This window comes from Heteronotia binoei, chromosome 15 (assembly GCF_032191835.1).
Source record: "Heteronotia binoei isolate CCM8104 ecotype False Entrance Well chromosome 15, APGP_CSIRO_Hbin_v1, whole genome shotgun sequence".
In the NCBI taxonomy this organism is placed as follows: Eukaryota; Metazoa; Chordata; class Lepidosauria; order Squamata; family Gekkonidae; genus Heteronotia; species Heteronotia binoei.
Genome location: NC_083237.1, coordinates 26,608,657 through 26,624,435, shown reverse-complemented (window position 1 = coordinate 26,624,435; position 15,779 = coordinate 26,608,657). Strand labels below are relative to the sequence as shown.

The window sequence follows — 15,779 nt, the reverse complement described above, 5'->3', positions numbered from 1 at the left end:
TGTTGTGGGTCAGCCAGGGCTCAGTGAGGACTCCTCAGGAGAAGAGAAGCCATGGGTAGCCAGCTGAATCAGCAGAGCTCAGCAAGTAGGAAGATGAACTGCAGGCTGGTCAGGATTCATAGCCAACAGCTGGTGCAGAGCCACCACAGTCTCCAGCCCTGACTCAATAGATGACACTAAGTTGATCTTCCCAGCCCTCGAGTATCACCGACACCCTTTGAAAGCTGCAGACAGAGGCTACAAGCAGAACTGCAGGAGAGACAACAGAGTGCTCATTTCCTGGCCTGATGCCAGCAATTTGAGTAGTTGCAGGATTACTCCCAAGCAGCTGGCTGCAAATTTGACCCTTAGGCACATGCCTATAAAAACCAGCCAACCTGTTAGACATTGAAGAGTTTATACTTACTTATATACAGAATAGTAGTTATGTGGTTTTATTGTGATTTTAATGACAGAGTAGTAGTAGAAGCGCCCACTGGGCCACTCTGGTCAGACCAGTCTCAGTTGCAGCTCTAAGGAAGACACTCACAAAGACAGCCAGTTCAACAAACTGTATTGGGGTCAGGCAGATATCAGAGTCAAGAAGCAGTCCAATAGTCATACACTTACATCCAGTAAAGCCAGGCAGAAGTACAGATACACAGTCCAATAGAATAGTCAATACACAGTCCACAGTCATCAATTCCAATATCCATCCAACAGTATGCCACGCTATAACTGTCCTTTCCTAACCCACACTGAACAGGTAGCAGGCTACTGCATTTCAAGTCGCCTTAGCCAATCCCATACCAAATTGGTTAAAGGCCTGATGACACTTTAGCACCTGTACTCAAGGATGACACAATCCCTTGGCCGTTCCAATTCATCTTAAAGTAATAGGACACTGACATTTAATATTTCCTATGCATAATTAAATATATTGTATATTTTATATTAGCATGGTGTGTTTAGCTACATTTGATTATTGTTTTCACCCTAACATCTTTGGTTACCTCTCTTGACAATGTTGCTGTCTATATCATGCAAGATGAAGCTGTCATGTGGAAAATAAGTTACGAGGACTGAACCAGACCCTCACCTATTATGTTGATGTGAACAGGGTCACTGTCAGGTGACCATTGATCAAATGGGAAATTTCTGATGTGATATTTACACCAGTAGACCCCACTGTCTGATTGCTTGACATTGACCAAGGAGAATACAGCTTCATGCAGCTCTGCATTCCTGAACAGAAGTGCACGCCCTTCTTTAAACAGACCAAACTCTACTTGTGCCACCTTTTCATTCCTGCACTGGATGTTGAAGTTTCCTCTCAGGATCACCATGTCACTGGGGCTCACAGAGATGGAAGGTTTTGGAAAACCTTGTCCTGGACAGAAAGAGAATGCAGATGTGTTTTGGATGGTGCAACATCATCAACAGTCTGGCTCTGTAAAAAGGTTACATTTATATATTACAAGACAAGATTTGAACACCTGCTGACTCAGAGAAGATTGATCCAAATCTTTGTTTAAGGCATTTGCTAATAGAATTAATGGCCAGTTTTCTCTTCTGCCTGTGGTTAACAAATAGTTTATAATTGGGAACCATGTTTGGAAAATAAATGACAGTTTGGCTCCACCCACTGGCTCACTGCCACATGAGATGAGACCCAGACAAAGTGCTCTTTAATAATCTTCCTGGGTGAGCAATAAGGGGAGGAGGGCTTTTAGTGTTTTCCTTTTCATGCAGCTAGGTTGCTTAGGTCCAGGCAAGACAGGCAAAGGAGAGCAAAGAACTGAACTGAGGTGTGTAGCAAAAGGATCTCTCCTGTTTAATCCTCTTCCCCCATTATACAGTACATTTCTCTGTGTTAGCAATAGGGTTGTCTAGAGGCTGCTTGTATACCTTACAACACCTAGGCCTCAAACATAGTATAAATGAACTGCTGGACCCCTTATTAATGGATGGTTCAAAGGAGAGCAGGATGGGGAATGTCCTGACCTCACACCAAAACTATAGGTACATTGGCACAGGTTTAGTTTTTCATGAAGACAGAAGACCATGACGTTTGTTTCTCATTATTCCCACCCCCACCCCCCATTAATGACATGTTTATTCATGGCTGCTTACCTCTAGACATCCCTCTCTGCCCAGTCATCCAGCATCCTGGAAAGGAGATCATTTCATTACTGGCAAGATATCCAAGGAAGAGAAGCTGATTCTAGGTCTCTGCTTCTCCCACCCTGCCACCACACATATCTGGTCCCTTCGCTGTGAGATACAAACCAAGAAACAGTAGGGTAAAAGTCAGCCTCATGTTGATGGATCTCTCAGTCCTGAAGACAGAAGCATCTTGTAGTCCTCCTAATTTGGAAGCCCTCGGTGATGATCCCATGAACTGCAGCTTCTAAAATCCAGCAGTTTTCTATGGCACAGTTCCTCCTCAATGCTTACGATGACGTTGATCCAACAGGGTGATGATCCCTATAATTTGCCACTACATTTGACCCAGGGGAACTTCTGCCACTGTACTGCAAACCACATCCCCTTTTCAGGCCATGCAAGAAACAGAGGAAAGGCAGACTCAGCTTGTTTAAAAAAAATCGTGTCACTTGGCCCTTACAGGACAGTTAAAAATGGCTTTAGTTTTGGTTAAAAAAGGGTTTTGGATTTAAACCCCCCCCCCCCCCAAAACAAACAAACAAACAAACAAATAGAGGATGTCAACTGTTAGGGATCGTACAAAGACCATGCATCTCTTTCTGGTAAAATGAGAATTGACTTCTATCCATCTACTAATCACCTTTAGTTCTTGCTCTTGAGGGATCAGACAGTTGGCCACTCTAGACCACTTTGGTATCTTTGTAACACACACATACTGAATTGAAGCAGAGACACTTTTAAAGTTCTTGATGGGCTGCTGTTCTTCAGGGCTGCTAGAAACCAAAAGCAAGCCAGGGTGAGTCTCAGCAGAACTGGCAGCTCTGTATGATCTGCACACATTATCGCAACAGTGCAGGAGGGGGTGATGGATGAACATCTGCCTGTTGTCATTGCTATCAGCGAGAAGAAGATGAAGATATTGGATTTATATCTCGCCCGCCACTCTGAATCTCAGAGTCTCAGAGCAGTTTACAATCTCCTTTATCTTCCTCCCCCACAAAAGACACCCTGTGAGGTGGGTGGGGCTGAAAGGACTCTCACAGCAGCTGCCCGTTCAAGGACAACCTCTGCCAGAACTCTGGCTGACCCAAGGCCATGCTAGCAGGTGCAAGTGGAGGAGTGGGGAATCAAACCCAGTTCTCCCAGATAAGAATCCGCACACTTAACCACTACACCAAACTGGCTCTAGGTCCAAGTGCAATCACAATGCCTTCCTGAACGTGCCCATTATACTGGCATCTTCTTCCATGTCCTAATTCATTCTGGTGTTTGGGACTGAAAATCAAAATAGCAGTAAACATATAGCCATATATATAAATTATGTAGTTTATAATCCATTGCCCTTTCATGCCATCTGAAAATGTGCTGCCTGTGGTCAGTCATCTCATCCTGTCAGTTGGAAGGGCTGGCTCACCATGGCTGGGTCCTTTCTTAGTGATAAAAGAAGAGATATTTTCAGGGAACAAACTATGGCGCAGAATTCCATGAAGACAGAAGGAAGGTTTGTATATGCTTCTCCACATTCATCCATAAGTATTACATGGTTCCTTAATTTTGAAGAAAGAGGAACTCTTCATGAGGCTGTGATTTGTCTCCCTCCGCCCCACTTCTGAAGCTTATTGGACTTAAATATTGTTCACTTGAATATTCTTCACTTGTATAGTTTCTCGCAAAATGATGTAGCACTTTGGTTGTGATTTTTCATCAGCCTGGATAGGAATTAGGATATCTGGAGCTGTATCCAAATGTTTTCCACTCCTATTATCTCCACATTCCTCAGTCATAATCAGCCTCCCTACTTTCTTCTACGTTTCTAAAAGCAGAAATGTTGTGGTACCCACTAAACTGGCAGTGCCATCCAAAGCATACGTACTGAAAAATAAGGCCTGCTGAGCTTAATGGGGCTTTCTCCTGAGTTAAGTGTAGTCATGCTTGCCACTATAATCTGTAGCCTTGAAGCCATTTCTTCACATGCTAGCTGAGGATACCTCATGTGTGGGGAATGAACTCTGCACATGGTAAAAGCATACTTATTTATAATTACATTAAATAGTCAAAGCCTGGAGTGCAGTGCTTCCTTTAAGCTGAATTAGTGTGAGCTAGCTCACAGTTTTTTTAGCCTCTGGCTCACACATTTTTTGTCTTAGCTCAAGAAGGGTGGCCCCAGAGCAAACCAATTTATGCAGTGGCCAAATCACCTGCTCACAACTTTAATGCCAGTAGCTCACAAAGTAGAATTTTTTCTCAAAGAATGAGTCAGCTCTTATAATATTTAGATAGTATACCCCATTTTTCTCCCCAGTGGGGAGAAAAATGCCATTCCTCCCTCTACCTTATCCTCACAACTATGATGTGAGGTAGTTTAGAGTGAGTAGGTTAAGCAACTTCTGTGGCAGAGTGGGAATTCATAACTGGATCTCTCAGATCCCAATCTGACAGAGCTGGAGTAACAAATAGGCTGAGTAGGCACCAGCCAATGGGCTCCCACACCTTTAGGGGCCCCAGGCCGGTTTGCCTCTCTCTGCCTCTCCCCTGGAGCTTTGTCAAAGGGGCTTTTGAGAAGGTGCCTGCAGGAGACATTAGGAGAAAATTTGCGAGGGGACCCCTGAGATTTCGACTGCCTAGGGGCCTCCACAGGGTTTAATCCGGCACTGCAGTCTGATCTTCTAACTACTGAACCGTGCTGGCTATCACATGTTGTCTCTGTTCTGCTATCAAGCCAAGAATCTCCTCCATTGAAGTGTATGCTGTGCTCAGAGACTCTGACAGAATCAGCTAACTGCATGGCTTTCAGTACAGCATAGGTGACTTTATCCTGTTCTGCTCCAGTATTGGTTTCCATGGGCTACAAGGGGAAAAGAAAAACAGACATAGGATTAGTCCTGTGATGACTTCATCTAGCAAAGCTGCAATGGGAACAGATGAGAATGCTCCAAAGAAATAAAAGATTATTTGGACTGAATGGGTCAAAACAGGTGCAAATGGCATCTTCTGCAGCTGCTTTAACCAGTTAGATCAAGACAATCTCAAACCCTTTGGTAAACTGTGATCCCCTGCCCTGCATTAGGCAAGGGAATGGGAATATCTATGTCAAAGTGATAGAGGTCTACACCCAGGGGTTGTTTTGTAGAAAAATAGGTGGTGGAGCTCATTAGCATATTTATTTATTATTTACCTTAAATTTCTATCCCGCTCTCTCTGCAAGCGGACTCAGGGTGGATCACAGTCAGTTCAGTTATTTTATATTTACAATTTAAAACCAATAAAATACAATTACAATGAAAAACATTCTATGGTGCTGCACAACTTCAATATAGGCAGGCTCTTCTTTACTGATGGTGATCGTATAGTAGTCATAGCTCTTTGTGATATGCTGACGGCCCCCCAGCCAAAAGCAACCTGATGCAAGAAAGGAGAGCCCTGGGTGAGTGAGGCCTGCTTGGGCTGGCTAAAGATCCAGCCAGCCCAAGCAGGCCTTGCTCACCTGGGGCTCTCCTTGGCCATCCCCCCACACACAGTCAAAAAGACCAGCAAGCCACCTCCCACCCAAAATCACCTAAGAAGTGGAAAAAGGGTGGCGTGGCTTCTCCAGGAGTTAATGAGGGCTGCTGGGGGCATGGCAAAGCCCCTGGTGGCTGGCTGGCTGCTCTCCTAATCCAGGAATTGTTATGCAACTGCACCTACTACTTAATGGAAAAGGTAGGTGGGGAGGAAGGGGAAACCCTCAGAAAGGTTCAGGAGCTGTGCTCCTGTGAGCTCCTGCTGAATCTGAGGTCTGTCTATACTTAATGAATATTGAGCAAGGCTGTCAAAATGGGCATGGGTAATAATAGAAAGACAAGGCATACCTCTCCCATTCTCCAGGCAGGACTGAAAAATAATCTTTTAAACTGATTTTAACCATATAAAAATATGAGATACAAGAATGAGGAAAGCAAAATGAGAATGCATGTGCTCAGAAGGTTTTTGATCTGGTTTTGTAGATAAAAAATATTGAACATAGGGGGTTTAGTGGTGTGGCTTGCAATTTGTGAGTGCATTTTGTGTACATTTACAGTCTTGGTATTTCAGTATCTGTGGATTAAAAACTGGCCTCTAATAATAAGATGCACCCAGCATTTATTGAACACAAACCAACATTTATTTAATCTGCTGAAAATACATTCTTTCAGTGGGTCCCCAAGTCTTCTGTAAGGCTGGTTTACCACCATCACCAGAGCTCTCTCCTCCTTCCCCCAGCTGAACAATATTTGAGTCCAGTAGCACCTGAAGGGCCAATGACATTTTCCAGGGAATAGGCTATCATGACTCAAAGCCCACTTTGTCAGTTTAAAAAGATCAGATGAAGTGTGAGCATTTACTCACAAAACTTCATACCCTGGAAAATTGTGTTGGTCTTTAAGGTGTTATTTTTCTCTCTAATTCTAATTCTGCTGATCACAAAAGGACAAGAAATCAAAGGTACATGACCCACCGTGAAAACCAGCTTCTATTATTGAATTATACAAAGTCAACAAAATTAAACATACTCATATACAAATTCCACCATCATAATTACAAAACAACCATAACTTTCAGTCCTTAATGAAAAAGGAAGCATTAGCACCAAGAGTCCTTCTTTTCATCTTGTGGCAAAACTTCCCAACTTGTTCCATGAAATCCTGGTGTAGTACTCCAGATAATTAATGTCTGTCAAAAGATGCAGCCAATAATCCAAGTTTCCAAGGACAAGGTCATACTGAACCCTTGTTTCGCGTGAGCTTCTTCAAGCTGCAATAATCCTAAATGACATAAATAGTATACAATAATACAATGAAACCATATGCACATAAGCCATAAAAACATTTTAAACCCTAAATAAAATCAGCAAACCTCTTAGCAATTTTTCTTAAGTATTAGGCCTAATAGCCAGCTTGTTTAAAGGAACACCTCCAAGGTGCTACAATGAGTCAAACTTGGTGGCTTATATGCAACAGGTGCAACAATTCAAAATGTTCCTTAAAGCTACAGAGTCTCCAGCTACAGTAATGCTAAAAACCTTTTATAACAAATGTCAAGAACACATGCTTGCAATATACATTATAAAAAACATTCTAAATCCCAATCACTATTTAGACCACGAGGAAACATCATCCCCAATTTAAAGATCATGCGCATTCCTGCTGATGTAACTATCTACTACAATCCATCCTACCTTGCAATCGCATTGGAAATTTAAGAAGTACACAAAAACGTAGAGAGTCTGCATCATGATTAAACTGAATGAAGTGCTCCACTAAAGGAGCATCTAGCACACAATTCTTCAGTCTCGATTTATGTTCCAACACATGTGTACGAATAGCACGTGTGGTGGATCCCTAATACAGTTTTTTACACGGGCACAAAATCACATAAATACACCTCTGTGTAGCACAGGCGGTGATATCCTTTAATATATCTTGTATCCAGTCTCTTGATGCACAAACACAGACATCTGCAGCGAAAGACCACAAGCTCCACAGGCGCCGCATTTAAAGTGCCCCCCCCCCCATTCTAACCATCTCCCTCTCAGGTTGTACAATGTCGGCTCTAATCAAACAGTCACCTAGATTCTTGGCTCTACTAAAGCCCATTTTTGGTATTTCCTGACATCCTGGTAAATCTCTCACTAGAAACCAATATTTCTTAATAATATTATAAATGGACTGACTCAAAGGGGAAAACTGCATAGCACAGGTTATATTATTACTACCCACATTTCTCTCCCGTGTCCTCGGGGAGCTATCTAAAAGTCTAGACCTATGTGTCTGATTAATCCTTGAAACTGCCTTGGTTAAAATCCTTCTGGGATAACCCCGGGACTTGAATTTTTCAAAAATTCTGTCTCTCTCTTGTTCAAAGTCCTGTGCCCTAGTCGAGTTGCATTTCGCTCTGACCAATTGACTATAGGGTAAATTAGCTCTTAAATGTATAGGATGACAAGAACTGAAATGTAAAGGGACATTCTTATCTGTAGGTTTCCTATAAATTTTAACTGCCGAGGTTCCCTCCTCCATCTTAAAGACACATGTATCTAAAAATGCAATTGTCTGTCTATCTGCAACATATTTTTAAATTTGATGGCCGGATGTACATTATTCATCCACTGCATTAAAGGAGCAACCTCTGACTCCTGCGTGACCACTGCCATAATGTCATCAATATATCTCTTAAACCAAATGATGGAACCAAAAAAAAAATGGATTATATATCAGAATTATAAAAAAAATTGTTCTTTCAACTCAGCCATGAGCAAACAAGCTACGCTGGGTGAGAAGGGACTACCCATAGAAACCTCTTGCACTTGCAGAAAAAACTGATCCACAAATCTGAAAAATTATTTTCAAAAATAATATTCGACAGGAAATGTGTAGGAGGTTCTTTATTCGATCTTCTATCCAAAATCCTCTCTATCAAAGCTCTTGCCTCCTCATGTGGTATGTTGGTATATAATGAGGTGACATCCATGGATACCAAAACATCATCTGGTGGAACCCGCAAACCTTCCACCTGTGCAATAAAATCAGATGTATCTCTAATATAAGATCGAATTTTAAACACCTCCATCTGCTTCTGTACTGGAACCTTTGAGTCAATATCTGGATATTTTTCTGAAACCGGGATTTCTAATCCCCAGGTGAGGCAGGGGATCCCTGGTTTGGAGGCCCTCCCCCCACTTCAGGGTCATCAGAAAGCGGGGGGAGGGGAGGGAAATGTCTTCTGGGAACTCTATTTTTCCCTATGGAGATTTATTCCCATAAAAAATAATGGAGAATTGATCCGCGGGTATCTGGGGCTCCAGGGGGGGGGGCTGTTTTTTGAGGTAGAGGCACCAAATTTTCAGTACAGCATCTGGTGCCTCTCCCCAAAATACCCCCCCAAGTTTCAAAATGATTGGACAGGGGGTCCAATTCTATGAGCCCCAAAAGAAGGTGCCCCTATCCTTCATTATTTCCTATGGAAGGAAGGCATTGAAAAAGTGTGCCGTCCCTTTAAATGTGATGGCCAGAACTCCCTTTAGAGTTTAATTATGCTTGTCACAGTCTTGATCTTGGCTCCACCCCTAATGTCTCTTGGCTCCACCCCCAAAGTCCCCAGATATTTCTTAAATTGGACTTGGCAACCCTAGCTTTAACTTTAAATGCATTCTCCAAGCTGTCAGCTGGCTTGGCTTGGAGAAATGATTTAAAGAGAGAAGTGCCTTATCCAAACCAGCTGATGGGGCAGTGTGGGTTTTTGAGAGCCTCACAATATGTGTGAAAGAGCCACATGTGCCTCCTGAGCCGCAGTTTGGCCGCCCCTGCTTCGCACCAACGCGGCTACCCACCTGAACGACTAAGAGAGTGAACGGCAACATCTGGCCAGTGCCTCACTGTGCAGTCAGGCTGCTTGGAGGCAAATCAGAGGCTGCTTAGTCGGAGCTCCACCCACTCAGCTGTTAAAAGGCCAGTCATGCCTCTCAAGTGCTGTGGGGGAGGGACTCCGCAGGCTTTCAAAGCCATCCACAGACACTGGCAGATGTGACGACAGACACTGAGCTCTGATTTCAGCGCTGGGTGGGGCCTCCCAATAACACAAATAGAACTTGGCCCGGCTTTAGGGCTAGAGCCATTTGATTTTTTTCCCCTGAGAGTGAGAGAGAGGCTCAAACATAGGACTGGATAGATCCAGGTGGTGGGTAGCTGTGTTGGTCTGAATAAGTAGAACAAAGTTTGGATTCAGTGGCAACTTGAAGACCAACAAAGTTTTATTCAAGGTATAAGCTTACGTGTGGAAGCACACTTCTTCATATCTGGTCCCTGCTAGGCAAGGCTTTTTTTTGTAGCAGGAACTTTTTTGCATATTAGACCACCCCTCCCTCCCCTGATGTAGCTAATCCTCCTGGAGCTTACAGTAGGCCCTGTACTCAGAGCCCTGTGAGCTCCAGGAGGATTGGCCACATCAGGAGTGTGTGGCCTAATATGCAAAGGAGTTCCTGCTACAAAAAAAGCCCTGCCACTAAAGTTGCCAGTCTCCAGATGGTCCTGGAGATTTCCCAGAATTACAACTGACCTCCTGAATACAGAGGTCAGTTTCCCTGGAGGAAAAAACAGGTGGGTGGGTACTTGAGTGGGTGCTAGGGCTTTTTTTGAGCCGGGATGCATAGGAATGCAGTTCCGGCTGGCTTGGCATCAGGGGGTGTGGCTTAATAGGCTAATGAGTTGCTGCTGGGCTTTTCCTTTAAAAAGCCCTCTGTAGAACAAAGGTGATGTAAGTGGGTGTGGCCTAATGTGCAAATGAGTTCCTGCTGGGCTTTTCTACAAAAAAAGCCGTGACTTCATGGCATCACATTAGGGTTGCCAATCCCCAGGTGGGGACAGGGGATCCCCCGGCTTGGAGACCCTCCCCCCGCTTCAGGGTCGTCAGAAAGCGGGGGGCGGGGAGGGAAATGTCTGCTGGGAACTCTGCTATTCCCTATGGTGATTTATTCCCATAGAAATTCCTGGAGAATTGATCTGAGGGTATCTGGGGCTCTGGGGGGCTGTTTATTTTGGTAGAGGCACCACATTTACAGTATAGCATCTAGTGCCTCTCCCCGAAATACCCCCCAAGTTTCAAAAAGGTTGGACCAGGGGGTCCAATTCTATGAGCCCCAAAAGAAGGTGCCCCTATCCTTCATTATTTTTTATGGAAGGAAGGAATTGAAAAGGTGTGCCATCCCTTTAAATGTGATGGCCAGAACTCCCTTTCGAGTTCAATTATGCTTGTCACAACCTTGATCTTGGCTCCACCCCTAATTTCTCCTGGCTCCAGCCCCAAAGTCTCCTGGCTCCAGCCCCAAAGTCCCCAGATATTTCTTGAATTGGACTTGGCAACCCTACAGTCTGCCCAGAAGAAGGCTATTTATTTATATTTAACACATTTATATTCTGCCCTACCCTGTGAGCAGGCTTGGGCAAGATTATAACAAAGTCAGACAGTTAAAATCAATAAAACATGACATAAAACAATTAAAACCATCTGATGGCAGAGCAGGTGAGAATTCATTAGCATTAATGCTATTTCCAGCTGAAACCAAAGAATCAAGGGCTGATTTCGCACTGACCTTTTACTGGCGCAACCACCCTCCTCACGCCGGCGGATCTGCAGGGATTTCGCACCAGAAGCACCGGCGCAGCCAAAAGAGCCGGCTACTTCCGTCGCGAAACCCGCTCAAACGTTTTCCTGCTTCTTGGCGGTTTCCGTTTGAGCTGGTTTCGCGACGGAAGTTGCCGGCTCTTTTGGCTGCGCCGGCGCTTCTGGTGCGAAATCCCTGCAGATCCGCCGGCGTGAGGAGGGTGGTCGCGCCAGTAAAAGGTCAGTGCGAAATCAGCCAAGGAGATGCCAGAAAACATTGAAGAATGGAACACTTCAGCATACTCGGCATGGGAGGCTGGTTTCATTTAAATCAGACATGTGCTGCCTCATTCGAAGGCCTGGCAGAACAGCTCCATTTTTCAGGCCCTGTGAAATAGCAGCAGATCTGGCAGGTCCCTGATCCAGTGCGCGTTTGTTTCACTAGGCTGGGGCGTGGGCAGAGAAAGCCCTGACCCTAGCTGAGGCTAAGTGGAAGTCTCTTGGACTGGGGATAACCAGAAGATGTTGGTTTACTGAGTGTAAAGTCCTTCGGGCACATATGGGAAGAGGTGGTCCGTCAGATATGTCAGTCCCAAGTCGTGCAAGGCTTTATGTCCATCCAAAGAATTGTTGATGCTACCATAGAATACCAGTGGAGGGCTGGGGTGAATGTCGAATGAAAAACTGGCTCTGCAGGGCTGGTTGCTGAAACTCCATTTGCATCTGCCTTGAAAGCAGGCAGGATGTTGGGTGACGGTGCAGGATCTGTCAGGAAAGCTTAAAGCTTCTCCTTCCACCAGCTGTAGACTGCCTCTGCCAGAATCAGCCCCAAGGCCAGCAAGATGAAAGCAGCGACTCCAAGACGGGCAATGATCTCTGTCGATGAGCTGTCTGGAAAAGTAAGAGAGCAGAGAGTCACTTGACTTGTTTGCTTCCAAAGAATAAAATGCTTTTTGTACATAAACCCATCTTCTATATGCCAATATTTATTCAAACGAATCAAGGGCAGCCTGTCTACTAGGCAGTCCTAGGCAATTGCCAAACGTGCCAGACATGGAGGGGTGCCAAACAGAGCAGCTTGCAATGTTCCTGCTAAGCTGAGTTAGTGTGAGCTAGCTCATAGTTTTTTAGACTCTGGCTCAGGAAGGATGGCCCCAGAGCAAGCAAATTTGTGCAGTAGCTCACAACTTTTAATGCCAGTAGCCCACAAAGTAGAATTTTTGCTCACAAGACTTCACAGCTTAGAGGGAGTATTGACCAGCAGCCCCCCAAACCTTTCCCCAGCCATCAGGAAGTGCCTCTGGCCCCAAGTGGCCAGATAGCTGAAGACAGCCTGCTCTCACCCTCCATTATGGAGCCTCCCCACTGCCCCTTCTCACGCTGCAGGGGATGAAGAGGGTGCATGCCAGTCACCTGGCAGACTGTGGTGGTGCCTTCCCATGTCTTCCTGCCTGCCTATGGTGTGGGCTGGCCCAACGGCAGTGATGTGAACCCTGGGAATGGAACATGCTGACCCCTGCTTTCCTCACCTACCCACCCTTTCCTGCCTTAAGGCAGTTTCTAAAAGCCAAACCTTCACCCAGAACAGCCTAGTAACAATGTGTATAAACAACAATGAAGCACAAATCACCAGAACAAAAAAAAAACACTCCCAACTGCTGCTGCAATTAACCACAAAACATCCTGGAAAGTACTGCTTCTCTCTTTTCGCAGGCAAAGTAGTATTAGCCACAGAATTCAGTCTACTGAATACTGAAATAACAAATTTCTACCCCTCTTTGGCCGAGAATACTTTGAGTGTTGTGGATAATGCTGTCTCAGAAACCCAAGGAGAGGCTGAACCAGATTTCCATTTATATGAATTCAACAATTTAGTTTTCCTTGTGCAGCCCTGGTGATGTCCATAGCTTTGATAATCAATACAGAAGAAAGGAGATTGCACACATTTCTTATATTCAGGGGTGGCCAACGATAGCTCTCCAGATGTTTTTTGCCTATAACTCTCATCAGCCCCAGCCAGCATGGCCAATCTGGAGAGCTACCTTTTGCCACCCCTGCATGTGATCAGGCAGACAGTGTTGCATACATCTCACCATCCTCAGGACTCTCACACAAATATCTTCTTCTGACCTGGGACACAATCTCTTACATTTTTGATCCTGCATTGAGTCAAATGTTGCCAATGGAACCAAAGCATCTGCTTCCTCCATTCTATACTATGTGGCTATAGGTTACTGTGAAGGCATGAGCAGCCACAGCCCCCCCACTCCCCACAAAGTTTGTCTCATACATAGGTAGAAGGACTTGGAAAGCAGGGTAAATACTGCCCCATTTGCTGTTTAGTTAGCTGGGTATTGACACTCTAGATTGAGAGACTCCAACACTTACCAATAACAGAAAGTAGAACACAACTCTGTTCAACAGACAGGTTTAATTAATTATATACTCTAAGCTTTCCCTCGTGTCTCCCAAGGAAGTACTTCCTCTCCAAGCTTCTTTTAGACCCCTGAGCCAGAACTATTGTCACAGATTATTTTTTAACCTCCCATCCGTTTGTAATTGTTCCCATAGCAACCATTTTGTTATTGGTCTTGTCCTACATGGCAGCCATTTTGTGTTGGTGCACATTGGTGGTAGTGGAAAGTGCTGTCAAATTGCAGATGACTTAGAGTGAACCCACACACATACATTGGGTTTAGAGGCATTTTGCCAAAGCCTCACTCTGCATAGTGACCTCCTACGGTCTCCCAGCCAAGTAACCAACCCTACTTAGCTTCCAAGATCTGATGAGACTGGGCAATCCTGGGCCATCCAGGTTAGGGCTAGTGCCCACTACCCTTTTTCAAAACTCTGGTTCTGGTGGATGTTGCATTGCATTTACAGAAGCACAGCCCCTATCTATGATAGATGCCACCTCTGTGGCAGTTGCTTTGATCTCTGCCATTGTTGGCCAGATGCACCAACAGACACTTGACAAATGGAAGTGGGGCCTTCATCTTTATTACTCTGGGAAAATTTTGGCAAAAGTGGGGAGTGAAGCATCTCACATCCATTCCCAGGCATCATCAATATTTAATGAAGCTTTCAGAAGATTCAATGGGACCTTAGGCACAATGCTCAAGAAATATGATGACTGGGATAAGAATTTGTAACAGCCGCTTTTTGCATATAGGAAGGTTCCTCAAAGCAGCCTTGAATTTTCTCCTTTTGAGCTGATGTTTGGTAAAAAGTGTTGTGGGCCTCTGGACTTGGCCAGGTGCTAGTGGGAGAGAGACCCCAGGAGGGGAGGATAATTCTGTTGCGAGCTATGTTGATAGTGGCAGACTACTGTTAGAGAAGTGCTAGCTTTGGAACATGAGAATCTTACTACTGCCCAGCACAAGCGGAAAGTGTGGTGTGATAAAGGAGAGTGTGCATGAGCGTTCAGTGTACAAGATTCTGAGATGGTTCTGAAACCACTGAAAGCAGATAAAATGGAGGGGAAGAAAGGGAAGGGGAGAATGCTGTCCATGGTACTTGAGTCTGTAAACTTTGCTATATTGTTATATTGTTAACCTTGTAATCTCCTGAATGCAAATATACTCTGTGCCAAGGTATTTATTTGTGTGTTAGAATGTGCATTTGTAGTATGCTCAGGAATTATGGAGACACATGATTGTATTCTGTATGCCCTCTATTGTTTAGAAATGTTGTTTTAAGTTACGAAATGTTTTGTTTTCGTATGTCCACCCAGTGGGTCAGGTTTGAGTGAAGCTTTTGACAGGGTGCCCCAGTCTCAGGAAAAGACACCATCTACCCATTGAAAAGGCTTAAGGGGCCTTATGAGGTTACTTATATGGTATTCTATAGTAGATCAAATTGATGATAGGATAACAATGTCAAGAAAGTAGAGAATATTATAGAATATAGATAAAGGCTTTAATAGGAGGCTATATTGGACCTTTAAATAGTCATGATATATTATGTTATACGTATATTGTCTTTATATATACTCTCTCTCTCATATGACATACTCTCATGTTATTATGCTAATATATCATGTCATGTTATGTGTTTGCTAAATTATTCTTCTTACTTATTTGTACATTTAATAAGAAATATCCCCAGTGTTGTTATTAGCAAAGCTGCCCATGTATTAAAAGGCTCAAGGGGAAGGTGTCATGATCAAGTGATGTAAGATGCTTTGAATTTTGCCATGAGTTTCCTGGGACCCCAACAGCTACTTGTTTCCCAGGGAAGAGGGCTCTTAAATGCACCAAGAGGTCTGCAAGAGCAGTGTCAGGACAAGCAGAGATGCAATTTTGGAAAGAGATATCTGTTTGCTTTACCTGCCAGAAAGGGCAAGATGGAGAGCTGTTGTAAAACATATTCTGGGTATGAGATGTGTGGGACGTGCACCCTTAGATGACTGGAACATGGGTGTGAGCTTCCTAAATCTGGATTGGATAAGAGACTTCCAGCAGCTAGGGTGGAAAGAGTTCAAAGGTTGATAACTCCCATCTAGTGTTGTTCAAATGCTA

The 15,779-nt window shown here is 44.2% G+C and overlaps 1 protein-coding gene across 1 annotated transcript in view; it reads right to left on the bottom strand.

Annotated features, from left to right (window-relative positions):
* Positions 1 to 15,779, bottom strand: part of LOC132583329 (immunoglobulin superfamily member 1-like) — a 52,133-nt gene that overhangs the window by 19,653 nt on the left and 16,701 nt on the right. The window contains exon 4 of the mRNA XM_060254993.1: positions 1,079 to 1,369. Within this exon, the coding sequence (XP_060110976.1) occupies positions 1,079 to 1,369 (291 nt within the window). The remainder of the gene's footprint in view (positions 1 to 1,078; positions 1,370 to 15,779) is intronic.